The sequence below is a fragment of the Pangasianodon hypophthalmus genome, chromosome 4, assembly GCF_027358585.1.
Source record: "Pangasianodon hypophthalmus isolate fPanHyp1 chromosome 4, fPanHyp1.pri, whole genome shotgun sequence".
Taxonomy (NCBI): Eukaryota; Metazoa; Chordata; class Actinopteri; order Siluriformes; family Pangasiidae; genus Pangasianodon; species Pangasianodon hypophthalmus.
This window is the reverse complement of record NC_069713.1, coordinates 27,330,722-27,349,170: the sequence shown is the minus strand read 5'-3', so window position 1 is coordinate 27,349,170 and position 18,449 is coordinate 27,330,722. Positions and strand designations below refer to the sequence as shown.

Here is an 18,449-nt window from a genome sequence, read left to right as displayed (position 1 = left end):
CCTCCTCGTCCCCGTCACTGCGGCCTGTTGTGATGACGCAAGCTGCATTCCTCCGCAATGCAATCACGCTTGATCAGTTTGTTTTAGTGATTATGGTCAGATTTCAGGAGTAAAACTTCACATCTGACATGTCTGATATGCAACTGCGCCCTTTTCACTATATAGTGCACTATTTTCGGCTAATTTTACTTTTCTGCATAATGAACGATGAATGAATGAATGAATGAATTATTAATTCCAAAATAACTCCCTTACCAGACACGTAGTGTACTAAATAGTTTAGAAGCCATTATTTCACACCCTATGTGGTGTACTTATACAAGAGAGTATCCTAAATGGACACTAAGAGTACTAACTAAAGTGTAGAAGTCATTACCTAAGTAGTGCACTAATGTATATGTAAAACAAATATTTTGTTTTGGACATATAGTGCACTACATAGGGTACAGGAGTGACTGTCTCATAGATTATGTACTGCAACTATATAGGGAATAAAGTGTTTGATTTATTTGATCATTATTGGACATATAGTGTACTATATAGGGAGTAGGAATCATTACTTCATACCCATACAGGGAGCATAAATCATTATTTCATGCACGACATAGTCCACATGGTAAATGACTACCTATTGGCACTACACAGGGAATCAGTACACTTCTATATTTATATACATACGCAGTGTGTATAGTATGAGCTATGAAGCCCTGTAGGTGAACTAGAGAATGTCATGCACAGTATACAAAACAGAATTTCATACTATAGTATGAAATGTAGTTCACTTGTATATTATATATATTTTCTACATAGGGTGTAGTGCACTAAAATTCTTTAGTAGAGAGCTGAATCCCAAATGTTGTTTATGGGTCACTTTGGGCCATTTTCCATTCCCTATGTAGTGCACTTCAGTCCCAAATGTTTCCTATGGACACTACATATTTTTCTTTATTATGCCCTTATTGTTATATTTTTCTTTATAATGCACTACGTATTTATTTATTTATTTATTTTACAAATACTCTTATTTCATACACTATGGAGTGCACTTACATCCAGAGGAAAGAGCTGTATCCAAAATGTTTCCTGTAGTACACTTATGTAGTGACCCTTTTTAGTGCACTTGAAGTATTTGTGCTCGCGGCCCTGAACAGCTGATCGTGAGGCAGTGATGTGATTGACAGGCGTGTGAGCCAATCGCATGGAGGCTGATGTCATCACTGCTGGGTATGAGCCAATCAGTGTGTGTGTGTGTGTGTGTGTGTGTGTGTGTGTGTGTGTGTGTGTGTGTGCAGTAGTCAGACATCATCATCATGGGGTGTTTATCAGCACTGATCTGCGCTGCTCTTCTCATCACAAAGGTATGTAGTGTTTATTAACACACTCTATCATTATTATTATTAATATTATTGAAAATATTATTTAGCCACTCGAACATGGTGAAGTGATGTGTTCAGTACAGGTGCAGAGTGTAGAGCTAATCTGGCTAACTGCAGCTCTGTGTTAGAGGAGGCGGAAGAGATGCTGTATTTCACCTATTAATTATTCAGATTTATATTAATATTAATAAAGACTGATATTGACGGGAAAGGAAATGCAAAAATAAAAAACAAAAAGGTCTGGAAAACTTCACTTTTCCAAAAGAAAGTAATAAAAATAACAACAAGAAGAACAATAATAATAATAATAATAATAATAATAATGTTGTTGTTCTTCTTATTATTATTAATTTTATTATATTCTTTACACATATCAGAACGAACACAATGTTCTAACATTTTTTAAAATATGCGAATGAGCCAGTATTGCATTAAATGTGACACCTTATTGGACAAGAGCACTGATATTTAGTCAATATTCCAATTTTAGCAATAGTTGATTACACTGAAGCAATTACTACACTTACTATAGGCTGTCAGTCAGCCTGTGCATTACCATGGCAACATGCAACATGCTATCCAGCTGTGGCTTCTTTGGGAAGTATTTTCATTGCTGGAAAAAAAAAATAAACAAACTATTAATGCTAATAATTATGCTGTAGGAGTCACGTGGGTGCAGAGAACAAGACGGCTGCTCTTTAGAGGTCACGGCGCTGCCTTGGAGTTAAATTAACCTTTTATTAATGAAAAGCCCATATTTGTAAGTATTTCTTACTTCACCCGGATCTGCGAAACCTCCAGGGTACCTAGTGTTAAGTGTAAATAAAGATAGGAAAATGGCGTCATCAATATATTTTAAAAATCCTAGCTGTCCGTCTACACAGAAAACTCTGGCACATGAGCAGGTTGATGGGGCAAGTTTAGAGGAGTTCCTTAACTCGACAGAATCTTCCGCTTACTTTCACAAACTGTTTGCTGAAATAACTAAAATGAGTTCCACACTGTCGAGCGTTGCACCGGATGTCTCTGCTATTAAACAAACGACCTCTTAGCTGAAAGCAAAAGTGATGGTTATGCAGGAGGGACTGGAGGAAGCTGAGGCACGCATTATCCGTCTGGAGGAGTCATCGGAACAATTAGTAAAAGACATTGGGGACAGGAACAAACAAATGTTTGTTTTGATTTTAGAGTGCAGGCCCTTTGGTTTTAAAGTGTGGTTTTAGAGTACAGGCCTTGATTACTCTGTAATTACCTGTCATTACCTGTGATTACCTGTTTAACTCTTATGACCTGTGATTACCTGTGATTGCCTGATTACCCATGATTACCCATGATTATCTGATTACCTGTAATTATCTGTGATTACCTGATTATCCATTATTACCCGATTACCTGCGATTAGCTGTGATTACCTGCGATTAACTATGATTACCTGCGATTAGCTGTGATTACCTGCGATTAGCTGTGATTACCTGCGATTAACTATGATTACCTGCGATTAACTGTGATTACCTGCGATTAACTATGATTACCTGCGATTAACTATGATTACCTGCGATTAGCTGTGATTACCTGCGATTAACTATGATTACCTGCGATTAGCTGTGATTACCTGCGATTAGCTGTGATTACCTGCGATTAACTATGATTACCTGCGATTAGCTGTGATTACCTGCAATTAGCTGTGATTACCTGCGATTAACTGTGATTACCTGCGATTACCTGTGATTACCTGCAGTTAGCTGTGATTACCTGCGATTAGCTGTGATTACCTGCAGTTAGCTGTGATTACCTGTGATTAACTATGATTACCTGCGATTAGCTGTGATTACCTGCGATTAGCTGTGATTACCTGCGATTAGCTGTGATTACCTGCGATTAGCTGTAATTAGCTGTGATTACTGTGACCTCGTGACTATGACCGAATCACAGCCAAGCTAATATTCACTACAACATCATTCTTGCTTGTGTGATATTTCTTAAATATAAGCAGCAGATATGTGTAATGTCTGATTCAGGACACAGCCTTACTTTTACAGATGTTTTACAGATGTGGTGTTTGTCCCTGCAGGTTTTAGGAGAATACGGCATAGCTCATTTCAGTGAGTTGGGAGAAAGTGAAGGGAAGGATTACTGCATCCACTTCAACTCCCGCTGGACACCCTTACCTCACCACCTCCACACCATGGTGAGAGAGAGAAAAACAGAAAGAGAGAGTTATATATATATATATATATATATATATATATATATATATATATATATATATATATATATATATATGTACAGTCAGGTCCGGAAATATATACCTTTATACACCACCCCAATGGATTTGAAATAAAACAAGATGTGATTGAAGTGTAGACTTTCAGCTTTATTTTAAGAGGTTCCACAAAAATATGGCACTTACCCTTTAGGAATTACAGCCATTTTCAACAAAGTACTTCCATTTTCAGGGCCTCAAAGTTATTTGGACAATTGACTGACAAGAAGTTAATTGATCAGGTGCGGTCCAATCCCTCATTACTTCAAGACAAATGGAGCAAATAAAAGGTCTGGAGTTGATATCAGGTTTTGAGTTGGCATTTGGCAGCTATTTGACTGGAGCTACCAATACGAAGTCCAGTCTCAATGCAGGAGGCCATCATTAGGCTGAAAAAACAACATAAATCTATAAGAGACATAGCAAAAACCTTAGGTGTGGCCAAATCAACAGTTGGGTACATTCTTAAAATGGAAGAAAGCACTGGTGAGCTCAACAACATCGAAAGGCCTGGAAGACCACGGAAGACAACTAAAGTGGATGATCGCAGAATCCTTTCCTTGGTGAAGAAAAACCCCTTCACAACATTAACAGAAGTCAAGAATAAACTGGAGAAGGTAGGCGTATCATTGACGAAATCTACAATCACGATATGCCTTCATGAATGTAAATACAGACGGTTTACAACAAGGTGCAAACCACTGGTAACATTCAAGAACAGGAAAGCCAGATTAGACTTTGCCAGAAAACATCTAAAAAGCCTCCCATGTTCTGGAATAAGATTCTTTGGACTGATGAAACCAAGATTAACTTGTACCAGAATGATGGGAAGAGAAAAGTATGGTGAAAGAAAGGAACAGCTCATGATCCAAAGTATACCACATCACGTGTCAAAGATGGTGGAGGCAGTGTTATAGCATGGGCATGTATGGCTGGCAATGTAACGGTCTCACTGGTGTTTATTGATGATGTGACTGCTGTGAGAAGTAGCAAGATGAATTCTGAGATGTATAGGGCTATACTTTCTGCACACATTCAGCCAAATGCTACAAAACTGATAGGACACTGCTTCATATGCAAGTGAATAATGACCCTAAACATACCGCGAAAGCAACTCAAGACTTTTTGAAGGCAAAGAAATGAAATATTCTTCAATGGCCACGTCAGTCGCCTGATCTCAACCCAATAGAGCATGCTTTTCACTTACTGAATACAAGACTGAAGGCAGAAAGACCCACAAACAAGCAGCAATTGAGGGTGGCTGCAGTGAAGGCCTAGCAAAGCATCTCCAGGGAGGGAACTCAGAATTTGAGTTTTGAGAACATGGGCCCAAGACTTCAGGCGGTCACTGACTGCGAAGGATTTTCATCCAAGTATTAAAATGAAGGTTATATTTACAATTATGTCACTTTGTCCAAATACCTTTGAGCCCCTGAAAATGGAGGTACTTTGTTGAAAATGGCTGTAATTCCTAAATGGTAATTTTATTTCAAATCCAATGTGGTGGTGTATAAAGGCAAAATCACAAAAACTCTGTCATTGTCCAAATACTTATTTGTATATATATATATATATACAATTATAATTATATATTATTATTTTTAATTCTCAGTGTTCTGAGTTTCATTACTAGTGTTTCTTTTTGACTGCATTGCTGACTGTATGTACATTTGTTTCTATTTATTTATATATTTTGTAGTTATTTTCTATTTTGTTTCCAAAGTCTGTATCCAAGCTTTGGCAATACAAGTGTTAATATTTGTCATGACAATAAAGCAACCTTTTGACTTTGAGAAAGTGAGAGGAGAGAGACAGAGACAAAGAGAGAGAGAGAATTGAATTTTCAAAAGTCCTTTATTATAATTACTAAAATATTGTCCTATTAATTTTCACTTCATAAAAAAATTAAGATTTTATATATATATATATATATATATATATATATATATATATATATATATATATATAAAACACAGTGGGTATAGAAAGTCAACACACCCCTGTTAAAATTGCAGGTTTTTGTGAGGTAAAAAAATGAAACCAAAATAAATCATGTCAGAACTTAGGTTTAACATAAGCGTGCATACCCTTTTATAAATGGGGATGTGGCTGTGTTCAGAATGAACCAATCACAATCAATCTCATGTTCAGAAGTAATTATCGTACAGTTCTCATCAATGAATTTATTCGGATTAACCCCTCTTCACATCTTCTTGGTTTCATCTGACATCTGAAGCCATGGTCTGCAATGGGCTTATAAAGCCTGTATAGGGTCCCACTGTCGAAAGGTATTGATCAGGACAGAGTTACAAAAAATTTCCTAAACAATAGATGTACCATGGACCACCATGAAGGCCATCATCAACAAGTGGAGAAAATGGAGCATCACAGTGATATCACCAAGAACAGGACATCCCCCCAATATTTATAAAAGCACAAGACAAGAACTTACCAGGGAGGCTGCCAAGAGACCTACAGCAACAATAAAGGAGCTGCAGGAATATCTGACAATTACTGATAACTCTCTGCATGTGATATGTCTGGGCTATGGGGTAGGGTGGCTAGACGGAAGCCCTTTCTCACGAAAAAAAACCCCTCCAAGCTCAACTAAATCACCCCAGACTATGTGGCAAAATCTGTTATGGTCTGATGAGACCAATTGCAAAAGGTATATTAATTCCAAATGAACATTGCCAAAAGAATATCGTGAACCATGGTGAAACATGGTGGTGGCAGCATCATTCTTTAGGACTGCTTTTCTTCCGCCAGAACTGGGGCTTTTATCAAGATGGAGGGAATCATGAATAGCTACAAATACCAGTCAATTTTAGTGCAAAACCTTCAGATGTCTGCTAGTAAGCTGACGATGAAAAGGAACTTCCCCTTTTAGCATGACAATGACCCAAAGCATACATCCAAATCAACAAAGGAATGGCTTAACCAAAAGAAGATCAAAGTTTTTGAATGGCTTAGCCAGAGCCCAGACCTGAATGAAACTAAATATCTGTGGGGTAACCTGAAGTGGGCTGTGCACAGGAGATGCCCTTGCAATTTGATGGATCTAGAATGTTTTTGCAAGAAAAAGTGAGAAAATATTGTGACGTAAAGTATTGTGTACAATGCTGATAGACTCTTAGCCAAAAAGACTAAGCGGTGTAATATAATCAAAAGGTATATTAGGGGTGTGCATACTTATGCAACCAGGTTATTGTAAGTTTTTTATTTTTCCTATTTTTCCCTAAAATGTTTCTGATTGTTTTTCACTTCATTTTTATACGTCGTAATTTCACATTGAGGGTGGAAAAAGTTCTGACATGATTGATCTTGGTTTAATTTTTTTTTACATCACAAAAATCTGACATTTTAACTTGGGTGCATAGCCTTTTTATATCCACCATATATATATATATATATATATATATACACAGATCAGCCATAACATTAAAACTACTGATAGGTGAAGGGAATAACATGGATTATCTTGTTACAATGGCACCTGTCAAGGGAAAGGATAGGGGCAGCTGCGTACCACGACCCCTGAGAGTGTCTCTATGTGGTGCTCTATGAGGTTAGTGCACCCGGGTAGAGGCGAGAACACGTCAGAAAACTCCGCCTGCAAATTGGCAATGTCCGTGATTGGGACGGTGAGAGGTGGTCTCCATAAGGGACCGGGGTGGATTGAGCTGCCATTTTTAGAGTCACCTCCAGTCATAGCTCCTCCCTCTCTGGAACAACCATAACCAAAGCCACAGGAACCGCCTCCCTCCATGGTTTCAGAAGGTTAAAGTGGTAAACCTGCCACGCCCCTCCTCTGTCCATTCGCCTCACCTTGTAGTCAACATCCCCGACCCGGCATATGACCTCAAAGGGTCCTTGCCACTTGGTGAGTAATTTAGAGCTTGAGATGGGTAGTAAACGAGCACTTTATCTCCAGGTGCGAATTCCCGTATCTGAATACCCCGTTATACACCCAGGACTTATGTTCATGTGCCTGATGCAAATTCTCCTGTGTTATGTGGCTCAAGGTGTGGAGTTTTGCTCTCAGGTCAAGAATGTACAGAATTTTGCTTTTACTGTTAGAAGGTCCCTCCTCCCAATTTTCCCGAATGATGTCGAGGACGCGGTGAGGCTTCTGTCTGTACAATAATTTGAGCGGGGAAAACCCTGTGGAGGCTTGCGGAACCTCTCATACTGCAAATAATGAGGGCTCTAGCCACTTATCCCAATTCCGCGCAAACTTACGAATCATGTTCTTAAGCGTCTGTTTAAACCGTTCAACCAGTCCATCCGTCTGTGGATGGTAAATACTAGTGCGAACATGCACACCACCTACAAACATCACCGCAAATGCCTGGCCAATAAAAACAAACTGTTAGACGGTTCAATGTCTTATCCTGGCCTAAATGCCCAGCCTTGCGATTATGATGGAACAGAAGATTCCTACGGCTCTTTGGGACCAACAACTGGGTCATCTCTTCCAGCGTTTGAGTGTCCTGCGTCACTCGGTACAACCTGTCCTTAATAATCAAAAAATTGGAGTGGGAGAGCGCAACATTATGCTGAATTTTCAATGATTTCTCTCACTTGGTTGAAGGCGTGTTTCAGGGTCTTGTCGCGCGACTGCTCCAAGGGGAAATTCCTGAGGGGAATCCCCCCAAGAGGGGAGGAGCAGGGCCCTCCCCCCTCTCTGCGTCCCCCTGATGTGGAGCTGATGTCAACAGCCCTGGCACCGCCTCCCCAGCCAATGCTGCGCACATTCCACTCTGTCTCTCACTACTGCAGGACCCATCCACAAACACTTCTTTCACTAATGTTTGGAACCCTGGCCAATTTGTCCCCAGGATTAGTGGATGAGTGAGGCAAGGACTAATGACCACCTCCACTATGTGTTTTTGCTATGGGAATTTGATAATGATGACTGGCACCAGTGGATATTCATGAACATCCCCGTGCACACACCTCACCTTCACCACACGTGCATTGGTGAATTGAGGTCTGGTTACAGCCTGAATCTACCAAGGCATGGTATGTACCCCATTGGATACTCACCAGTATGTGGTAAGTCCCAGTTTGATCGGGGCGGCCTTTGGCGTGTTGGGGATCCGGACCAAAGCCTCACCTGCCGGTCCTCCACCTGGGCTTGGAGCAGGACCTGGAAGCACTGCTCCTGCTCCGTCATCAGCTCAAGGAGTGCCTGGTGTTGGGTTTGGTGGATGTTGGCCAGGGACTTGAAAATCTCAGCTAAGGGCAAGGACTCCATGATGGCAAATCTGTCCATGGTTCTCCCGGGTTTCAGCAAAAGTGTGACACTTGCTCTGGTCGGAACGAAAATGAGGATACCGGAGGCAGGCTGGCAACAGCTCAAAAGGTGCTTGAAGTAACGAGGGAATGGACCGCACCTGGTCAAATAACGTCTTTTCAGTCAATTGTGCAAATACCTTTGAGCCCCTGAAAATGGAAGTACTGTGCTTAAAATGGCTGCATCTGGAGGTGTCCTCAGTGTGAAAAGATGGATCTCAAAATCATACAGTCATTGTTGGAAAGGGTTTAAATACACAAAAAATGCTGGAAAACCAAAGAATTTGTGGGACTTGAAGGATTTTTCTGAAGAACAGCAGTTTAACTGTTCAGGACAAACAAGGGACTCTTGAACAACTATCAGTAAACAAAAAAACACAGCTGTGGATCATTCAGGTAACAACACAGTATTAAGAATCAAGGGTATGTAAACTTTTGAACAGGGTCATTTTTATAAATTCAACTATTATTTTCTCTTGTGGACTATATGTAAACATCTTTCACGCATTTTGTATGATCCCTCTTATTTTGGTAAAATAATAAACATTTTGCAGATTCTGAAAGGGGTATGTAAACTTTTGACCTCAACTGTATATATATATATATATATGTATATATAATATGTGTTCTATGAGTCCCATTACTGGTGTTTCTTTTTGGCTGTATGGTTGACTGTATGTACATTTGTTTCTATTTATTCATTTCTTTAGTTATTTTCTATTTTGTTCCCAAAGTCTGTACCAAAGCTTTGGCAATACAAATGTTAATATTTGTCATACCAGTAAAGCAACCTTTTGACTTTTGACTTTGAGAGAGAGAGAGAGAGAGAGAGCAACTCTTACTGACAGTATTTCAGAAACAGAATAAAAATTCTCAGTGTGATTATTACTTGTTCTTGATGCTGATTGGCCGGTTTGTGTTGTGTGTTTTCTCAGTCCGCAGTGGAGGTGTATGACCTGACCTCGTCTGTGCTTTGCTCCAACTCCGATGTCCCACATGGCGGGTTTCCTGACCGTGTTGCCATGGTGATGCGTGGGAACTGCACATTTTATGAAAAAGTTCGTTTGGCCCAAACCAATGATGCAAAAGGTCTCCTGATCATCAGCAAAGAAGGGCTGGTGAGGATTTGACCTTTGACCTATATACAGTCAGGTCCGGAAATATTTGGACAATGACGGAGTTTTTGTGATTTTGCCTTTATACACCACCCCAATGGATTTGAAATAAAACAGTCAAGATATGATCGAAGTGTAGACTTTCAGCTGCTTTATTTTAAGAGGTTCCACAAAAATATGGCATTTACCATTTAGGAATTACAGCCATTTTAAGCAAAGTACTTCCATTTTCAGGGGCTCAAAGGTATTTGGACAATTGACTGACAAGAAGTTAATTGACCAGATGCGGTCCATTCCCTCGTTACTTCAAGACAATTGAAGCAGATAAAAGGTCTGGAGTTGATATCAGGTATTGAGTTGGCATTTGGCAGCTGTTCAACTGGAACTACCAATATGAAGTCCAATCTCAATGCAAGTGAAGGAGGCCATCATTAGGCTGAAAAAACAACATAAATCTATAAGAGACATAGCAAAAACATTAGGTGTGGCCAAATCAACAGTTGGGTACATTCTTTAAAAGGAAAAAAGCACTGGTGAGCTCAACAACATCAAAAGGCCTGGAAGACCACGGAAGACAACTAAAGTGGATGGTCGCAGAATCCTTTCCTTGGTGAAGAAAAACCCCTACACAACATCAACAGAAGTCAAGAATACTCTGGAGAAGGTAGAGATATCATTGTCAAAATCTACAATCAAGAGACACCTTCATGAATGCAAATACAGAGGGTTTACAACAAGGTGCAAACCACTGGTAACATTCAAGAACAGGAAAGCCAGATTAGACTTTGCCAGAAAACATCTAAAAAAAGCCTCCCATGTTCTGGAATAAGATTCTTTGGACTGATGAAACCAAGAGTAACTTGTACCAGAATGATGGGAAGAGAAAAATATGGTGAAAGAAAGGAACAGCTCATGATCCAAAGTATACCACATCATGTGTCAAAGATGGTGGAGGCAGTGTTATAGCATGGGCATGTATGGCTGGCAATGGAACGGGCTCACTGGTGTTTATTGATGATGTGACTGCTGTGAGAAGTAGCAAGATGAATTCTGAGATGTATAGGGCTATACTTTCTGCACACATTCAGCCAAATGCTACAAAACGGATAGGACACTGCTTCATATGCAAGTGAATAATGACCCTAAACATACCGCGAAAGCAACTCAAGACTTTTTGAAGGCAAAGAAATGAAATATTCTTCAATGGCCACGTCAGTCGCCTGATCTCAACCCAATAGAGCATGCTTTTCACTTACTGAATACAAGACTGAAGGCAGAAAGACTCACAAACAAGCAGCAACTGAAGGTGGCTGCAGTGAAGGCCTGGCAAAGCATCTCCAGGGAGGGAACTCAGAATTTGAGTTTTGAGAACATGGGCTCCAGACTTCAGGTAGTCATTGACGGCAAAGGATTTTCATCCAAGTATTAAATTATGGTTATATTTACAATTATGTCACTTTGTCCAAATACCTTTGAGCTCCTGAAAATGGAGGTACTTTGTTGAAAATGGCTGTAATTCCTAAACGGTAAATGCCATATTTTTGTGGAACCTCTTAAAATAAAGCTGAAAGTCTACACTTTGATCACATCTTGACTGTTTTATTTAAAATCTATTGTGGTGTATAAAGGCAAAATCACAAAAACTCCGTCGTTGTCCAAATACTTCTGGACCTGACTGTATGTGTTATAATAATGTGTTTATTATTTTTATTCTTTTATTCTTCTTTTTCTCAGATCCCTCCAAAGGGGAATAAGTCTCAGTACGAGGAGATCGACATTCCGCTCGCTTTAATCAGTTACACTGACATGCTGGACATCCGTACGGTAATTACACAACTCTGACCAATCAGAAACATGTACTACAGAACGCTCCACCCTCAGTAGTGCTGGAGCACTAAAAGTAAACCTGTAAACCTGCACTGCTTGATTCCTTGATCCAGCGTGACCTGGAAGTTATTGAATATTCACCATGTTCACCAAGCATGTGTTAGGGCTGGGTCATATGAGGATATAATATTGATATTGTGATAATTTATGTCTATGTTTTGCTAACCTTTTTTTAAAATAGCACTGACAGCCCTTTAAAATGGTAAAATGTATTAATTGTTATTAATGTTTATTCGTTTTTATTATTTTTGTTTTAAAGTAATTTATTTTTGTAGACAAATGTTTTTCATATTTTTGAAATGGTACATGGCTGTAAATATCGTAAAAGTGTCTTCAAGTTCCATGATATCGCCCAGCCCTAGTGTGTGTGTTGTTGTGTGTACTTGGCAGCGTTTCAGAGCCAGGAAGCAGGTGGTGCTGTACTCTCCTGACGGGCCAGTGGTGGACTTTAGCGTGGTGGTGATGTTCTTCATGGCCGTGGGGACGGTAGCGGGGGGAGGATACTGGACCGGTGTCCGAGAAATCAAAAAGTGAGACGACACACACACCGTTCCTACACACACACACACACACACACACACACACACACTGCTCCCACACACACCGCTCCTACACACACAATGCTCCTACACATACATCACTCCCACACACACACACACACGCTCCTACAAACACACACCCAAGACACACACCGCTCCTACATACACACACCACCAACACACACACAGCTGCTACACACACTGCTCCCACACACACACACACACCTCCAACACACACACCAATCCCACACACACAAGGCCAACACACACACTGCTCCTACACACACACCTCCAACACACACACCGCTCCTACAAACACCTCCAACACACACACCGCTCCTACACACACTGCTCCTACACACACCGCCAACACACACACCTCTTCTTCAAATACCTCTCCAACACACACATCTCTCCTACACACACACACTGCCAACACACACACCTCTCCAACACACACACCGCTCCCACATACATACCTCTCCTACACAAGCACTGTTCCCACACACACACACACACACACCGCCAGCACACACACCGCTCCTTCATACACAAGCCTCCAACACACATACCGCTCCTACACACACCGCCCACACACACACACACACACACACACACACACCTCTCCAACACATTCACTGATCCTACACACACCTCTCTTACACACACACTGCTCCTACACACACACACACACACACCTCTTCTACACACACACCGCCAACACACACCGCTCCTACACGCTTCTTCTTCTTTTGTTAAGTAATTAATATGTGCTTTGGACTCATTTAGGACTCATTTAACTCACTGACTCATCTGATTCACTGGAGAGGAATGAATCTCGAGCATGACTGAATGATTCACTGAATCATTTGATTTATTGAACGTATCAAGTACTTGTTTATGTATACACGAAGATGTAAATATGAACATTTATATTTGTGTAGAACCCAGTTATATTTACTCTAGGGTGTGAAATAAAATGTTATATAAAAAAGGTAAAGTACAGTTTATAGTTTGAACTGATTTTTGTTTCAAAGAATTAGTGTAATATTTCATTTCCTTTCTGAAATGAAACAGAAATAAAACATGAGGTCAGATCTAAGAGTTTATATTCATGGATATGAACCAATATGAATTTCCTTTCTTTTTTTTTTTTTAGATATTTTTAACAGTAAAATGGCACAAAATGGACAGTACCATAACAAATAAGCAATTCTACAATAAAATATACATTCTATTTAAAAAATCTAAACATTTTTTGTTTAAAAGTTTAAAATTAGATAAATCTGAGTTAGTGTTACGTCACTAAATATTAGCCAATCAGATTCCAATATGCAAATAAGGCCAGTAGTACATGGTTTTGCAGGTGAAAGTGGGCGTGGCACAGAGGATTGTCATATTACATTAATACTGTATGTGTTTTATCACACAGTGGCCACTAGGGGGCAACAGGAAAAAGATTAAATGAGATGTAATTTTCTCTTCAGACGGATGAAGGAGGTGGAGATTGGAGAGAAAGAGGAGAGAGAGACGGTGAACTTGACTCCGACCACGATCGCTGTGTATGTGGGGATGTGCTGCCTCATGCTGTTGCTTCTTTATAAGTTCTACGATTATCTGGGTATTTGTGTTTACTTTATTTATTTAAGTAATGCTACATAATTTAAGGCACAACTCACATTATAATTCACCTGAAGCACACTCCTCTAATGTGTTATTGTTCCTTCTGCTCTCAGCCAGCCAGAAAACACTTCTTCATACGTATTCTTTACACAGAACTCAGAATCACTTTATTGACCAGATACACTTTCATGTACTGGAAAATATTCTTTTTTTTCATATACTACTGGGAGGGGCATACTCTCTCCCCTGTCAATCACAGTGACATTAGCCAATCCTGGATGTCTGTGAGCTCATGTATGCAGTAGAGGGCAGATAGCGCTTTCCTCAGAGTGTGTGATGCAGCATGAGCAGCAGTTTGAAAAGACGTGGTTGGCTTCACGTGTCTCAGAGGAAGTCTTCACCCTCCACGGCTGGTAGCTGATGAAGAGCTGAGTGCTGGGAGTTAGGGGGTAAAGAGGCCTGTGAACTTTGGAGCTAGCTGATCTGCACAGTGTGGAGGCGGAGATTAGTTCTGGGCCAGTGCCGTTCCTGACCTTTCGCTTTTCCACAGTGCATGTCTTCATCTGGATCTTCTGTATCACCTCCTCTGTGGGTCTGTACAACTGTCTCTGGCTTATCGTCTGCAGAATTCCTGTCGGAAAGTGCAGGTGAGCAACACATGTGCCTCAACACGTCCTCTACATCAGTAAAGAGAAATTAATGGAAGCGTATAGGCTTCAGTTTAGCATCATGTGCACTACATGTCTAAATCATCTATCCTAACCAGCACTTACCCTGTAGAGGTTTTATTCTGACTCACTAGTAAAGTTCTAGTGTGTGATTTGAGATGTAACCCAATTGCGTCCTGAATCATATACTGAAGAGGAGGTCACAGGAGCACATAACCTGTAGTTCCCTGGGACACGGTACTTGTTGGACACTATTTAGTATAATAGTATGTTATTTGGGACATAGCCCAATACTGTGTGTGTGTGTGTGTGTGTGTGTGTGTGTTTGGTATAAATCTTGACAGAGTGTGTGCGTTCCTGTTTACACACTTTAGCAAGCAGTGATAGCTATCTAGTTAAAGTGTTTAGCACTAAACACGATGGCAAAATATTATGTAACCTATGGAAAATGATTTGGGATGCAGACTGAAACGGTGTCATATTTGTCAGCTGCTCTTTTGATGATCTCACAAAAACAACAGGAACTGTTTTTTATTTTTAGGAAATTTCCTTACCTGCATGTGTGCGTGTGTGTGTGTGTGTGGAGCAGGATTCCCGAGAACAAGCTGCCCTACTTGAAAAAGCGGCCGGAGGTGCGGATGCTGCTGCTGGGTGTGTTGTGTGTGAGTGTGAGCATAACCTGGGGTGTGTTCCGCAACGATGACCGGTACACACACACATTTATAGGAGAAAGTAGTAATGTACAGTGGATATAAAAGTCTAAACACCCCTGTTAAAAGTGCCGGTTTTTGTGATGTAAAAAAGAAACCTAGATAAATTATGTCAGATTTTTTCCACTTTCAATGTGAAATAGCAACCAACAATGTTCAAGTGAAAAATAAATAGAAATGTTTTAGGAAAAAAAGTTACACTAACCTGGTTGCAATAAAAGTATGCAAATCCCTTAACTAACACTTTGTTAAAGCACTTTTGCTTGTAATACAGCACTCAGTGTTTTTGGGAGTTTAACAACATCTTTCACACATCTTCATTTGGTAATTTTATTCCACTCTTCCTTACAAAAATGCTCCATATCTATCAGATTCCGAGCAGATCTCCTGTGCACAGCCCTCTTCAAGTCATTCCACAGGTTATTGATCAAATTTAGATCTGGGCTCTGACTGGGCCATTCCAAAACTTTGATTTTCTTCTTCTGAAGCTGTTGCTTTATTGACTTGGATTTGTGCTTTACGGTGAAATTTTTTGTGTTTTGTGTTAAAATAGATTGGCATTTGGAGCTATCCATGAGTCCCTCTATCTTGACTAGAGCCCCAGTCCCAGCTGAAGAGAAATAGAACCATAGCATGATGCTGCCACCACAGTGCTTCACCTTGGGTATGGTGTTCTTTAGGTTTTGTTTTTGCACCAAACATATTTTTTAGAATTATGCCCAAAAAGTTCAACCTTGGCCTCATCAGACAATAACACAGTTGGCCACATGGTTTGGGGTGATTTAGGGCTTGGATTGTGTTTTGTGAGAAAGGGCTTCCGTCTAGCCACCCTACCCCATCACCCAGACATGTGAAGAATATTCACATGAGATTGTTGAATGAGATTGTTGTCACATGCAGGGAGTGAGCAGTGCTCGCCTGATGTTCCTGCAGCTCCTTTAATGTTGCTGTAGGTCTCTCAGCAGCCTCCCTGATAAGTTTTCTTCTTGTCATCTTTATAATGATGATTGCTTTGTATGATAATTATTTTTGAATGTGAGTTTGAATGTGATTAATTCACCCATTATAAAAGGTTGTCTATACTTATGCAACCAGGTTATTGAAGTTTTTTCTTTTTTTCCCCAAAAATGTTCCTATTAGTTTTTCACTTGAATGTTATTGTTGTTATATCACATTAAAGGTGGAAAAAGATCTGACATTTATTTTGGTTACATTTTTTACATCACAAAAACCTGCACTTTTACCATTTTTGTAGTGTAAACATTTATATCCACTGTATGTAATCTGTCTGACAGTACACGTGTGTGTGTGTGTGTGTGTGTGTGTGTGTAAGGTGGGCGTGGGTGCTGCAGGACACATTGGGCATGGCTTGCTGCCTCTACGTTCTGAAAACATTCAGACTGCCCAGCTTCAGAGTGAGTGACACTAAATTCTGTAATTTTGTGTTATTGTGTAGTTGTGTTATTGTGTAGTTGTTTTATTGTTTTTCACCCCACAGGCATGCACTCTCCTGCTCACGGCTCTGTTAGTGTATGATGTCTTCTTCGTGTTTATAACACCTTATTTTACTAAGGTATATACACCAACACACACACACACACACACACACACACACACATACACATTATACTGACTCAGAGCCCTGCTTGTGTGTGTGTATAGAGTGGGGAGAGCATCATGGTTGAAGTAGGAGCAGGTCCTTCTGATTCATCCACACACGAGAAGGTAAGAGTTAGCTCACACAGACAGACAGGTGGAGAGAGCTAGTCAGATCAAGACAGATACACACAGGCAGATAGACGGGTGGACAGAACTGATGCTCCACAAGGACTTTACACTGTGTAAACTTTTTGTGTTTTATTTGTATGTTTGTGTGTGTGTGTGTGTGTGTGTGTATAGCTCCCGATGGTTCTGAAGGTTCCTTATCTAAACTTTTCTGCTATGGCTCTGTGTAGTCGGCCATTTTTACTGCTGGGTTTCGGAGACATTTTAATTCCCGGTACTGAAACATCACCTCTCTGCAGTTCATAATCATTTAGTTCAGCACTTCCTCCTGATTACTGTGTTTATAACAACAGCAGCAGCAGCAGTAATAATAATACATTTTTCTCTCATTATAAGGTCTGCTCATAGTGTACTGCCACAGGTTTGATGTTCTTGTACACTCATCACGGGTTTACTTCCTGGCCTCCACTGTCGGTGAGTCTCACACACACAGTCCACTTTTCAGGTGTACATGTTCAAATTTCACCCTAACTGTGATGTGCTCATTTATTAGTGTGTTTACAGTATGTGATGTGTGTGTGCATAGGGTACAGTGTGGGTCTGCTCCTCAGCTTTGTGTGTGCGTTACTGATGAACTCGGCTCAGCCAGCTCTGCTCTATCTGGTTCCGTGCTCTCTGCTGTTCAGCCTGACGGTGGCGCTGTGGCGCTCTGAACTGAAGCCCTACTGGAATGGGGATATGTCTCTGGTCAGTTTTACACACACACACACACACACACACGTCATTTTGTTGCCAGAATACACTATTGAGCATTAACAGCATTGTGTCCCAAACCTCTCATTAGTGCACTACACACTGTTCACTTCCTTCTCTTTATACTCTGACCTTCACGCGTTTCATTCTTCAGCCTTCTCCTGTCGCCATGACCCCTGTCACTCGAACACTAAACCCAGCCATGTCCGAGCCCTCGGCCAGTCAGGAGCCAGTTGTGAGTGAAGTGACCAATCATGGTGAAGACCCGCCTCCACCTACAGAGGAGGAATGTCCTCAGAGGACAGAAGGCACAACTAATGAAGTGGACTGAAGGCAAAAGGGGATGACTTTCTTTCTTTATTAAATTATTTATTCATTTATTTATTTTATCTATTTTATGGCCTGTGATTTTTAAACTCTGCTCTTCTAAATAAACAAACAGTGGAATTAAGAGAATTATTTCTGTGCACCTGATACTCTGATGCAGATTTA

The 18,449-nt window shown here is 40.4% G+C and overlaps 1 protein-coding gene across 2 annotated transcripts; it reads left to right on the top strand.

Moving 5' to 3' along the window:
• The first annotated feature begins 1,241 nt into the window (after nucleotides 1-1,241).
• On the top strand, nucleotides 1,242-18,426 carry sppl2 (signal peptide peptidase-like 2). Of its 2 annotated transcripts, none has more exons than XM_026935988.3 (15): nucleotides 1,242-1,358; nucleotides 3,448-3,564; nucleotides 9,873-10,055; nucleotides 11,787-11,876; nucleotides 12,330-12,469; nucleotides 13,966-14,099; nucleotides 14,652-14,748; nucleotides 15,359-15,475; nucleotides 16,813-16,894; nucleotides 16,978-17,052; nucleotides 17,142-17,204; nucleotides 17,379-17,478; nucleotides 17,601-17,678; nucleotides 17,791-17,951; nucleotides 18,112-18,426. In XM_026935988.3, the coding sequence occupies exons 1-15, from the start codon at nucleotides 1,311-1,313 to the stop codon at nucleotides 18,286-18,288; spliced, it is 1,662 nt and encodes a 553-aa protein (XP_026791789.2). In that variant the 5' UTR covers nucleotides 1,242-1,310; the 3' UTR covers nucleotides 18,289-18,426. The 2 variants fall into 2 exon arrangements, with proteins under 2 accessions (XP_026791789.2, XP_053089053.1); XM_053233078.1 differs by lacking the exon at nucleotides 1,242-1,358 and adding an exon at nucleotides 1,927-2,136.
• Nucleotides 18,427-18,449: the final 23 nt, after the last annotated feature.

What these genes read in the sequence shown, in the direction of transcription:
- sppl2 (XM_026935988.3), top strand. Translation starts at nt 1,311, where the DNA reads ATGGGGTGTTTATCAGCACTGATCTGCGCTGCTCTTCTCATCACAAAG. An exon ending in GGTGTCCGAGAAATCAAAAA is followed by an intron (nt 12,470 to 13,965) that starts GTGAGACGACAC and finishes TTTTCTCTTCAG; the next exon opens with ACGGATGAAGGAGGTGGAGA. An exon ending in GGAATGGGGATATGTCTCTG is followed by an intron (nt 17,952 to 18,111) that starts GTCAGTTTTACA and finishes TTCATTCTTCAG; the next exon opens with CCTTCTCCTGTCGCCATGAC.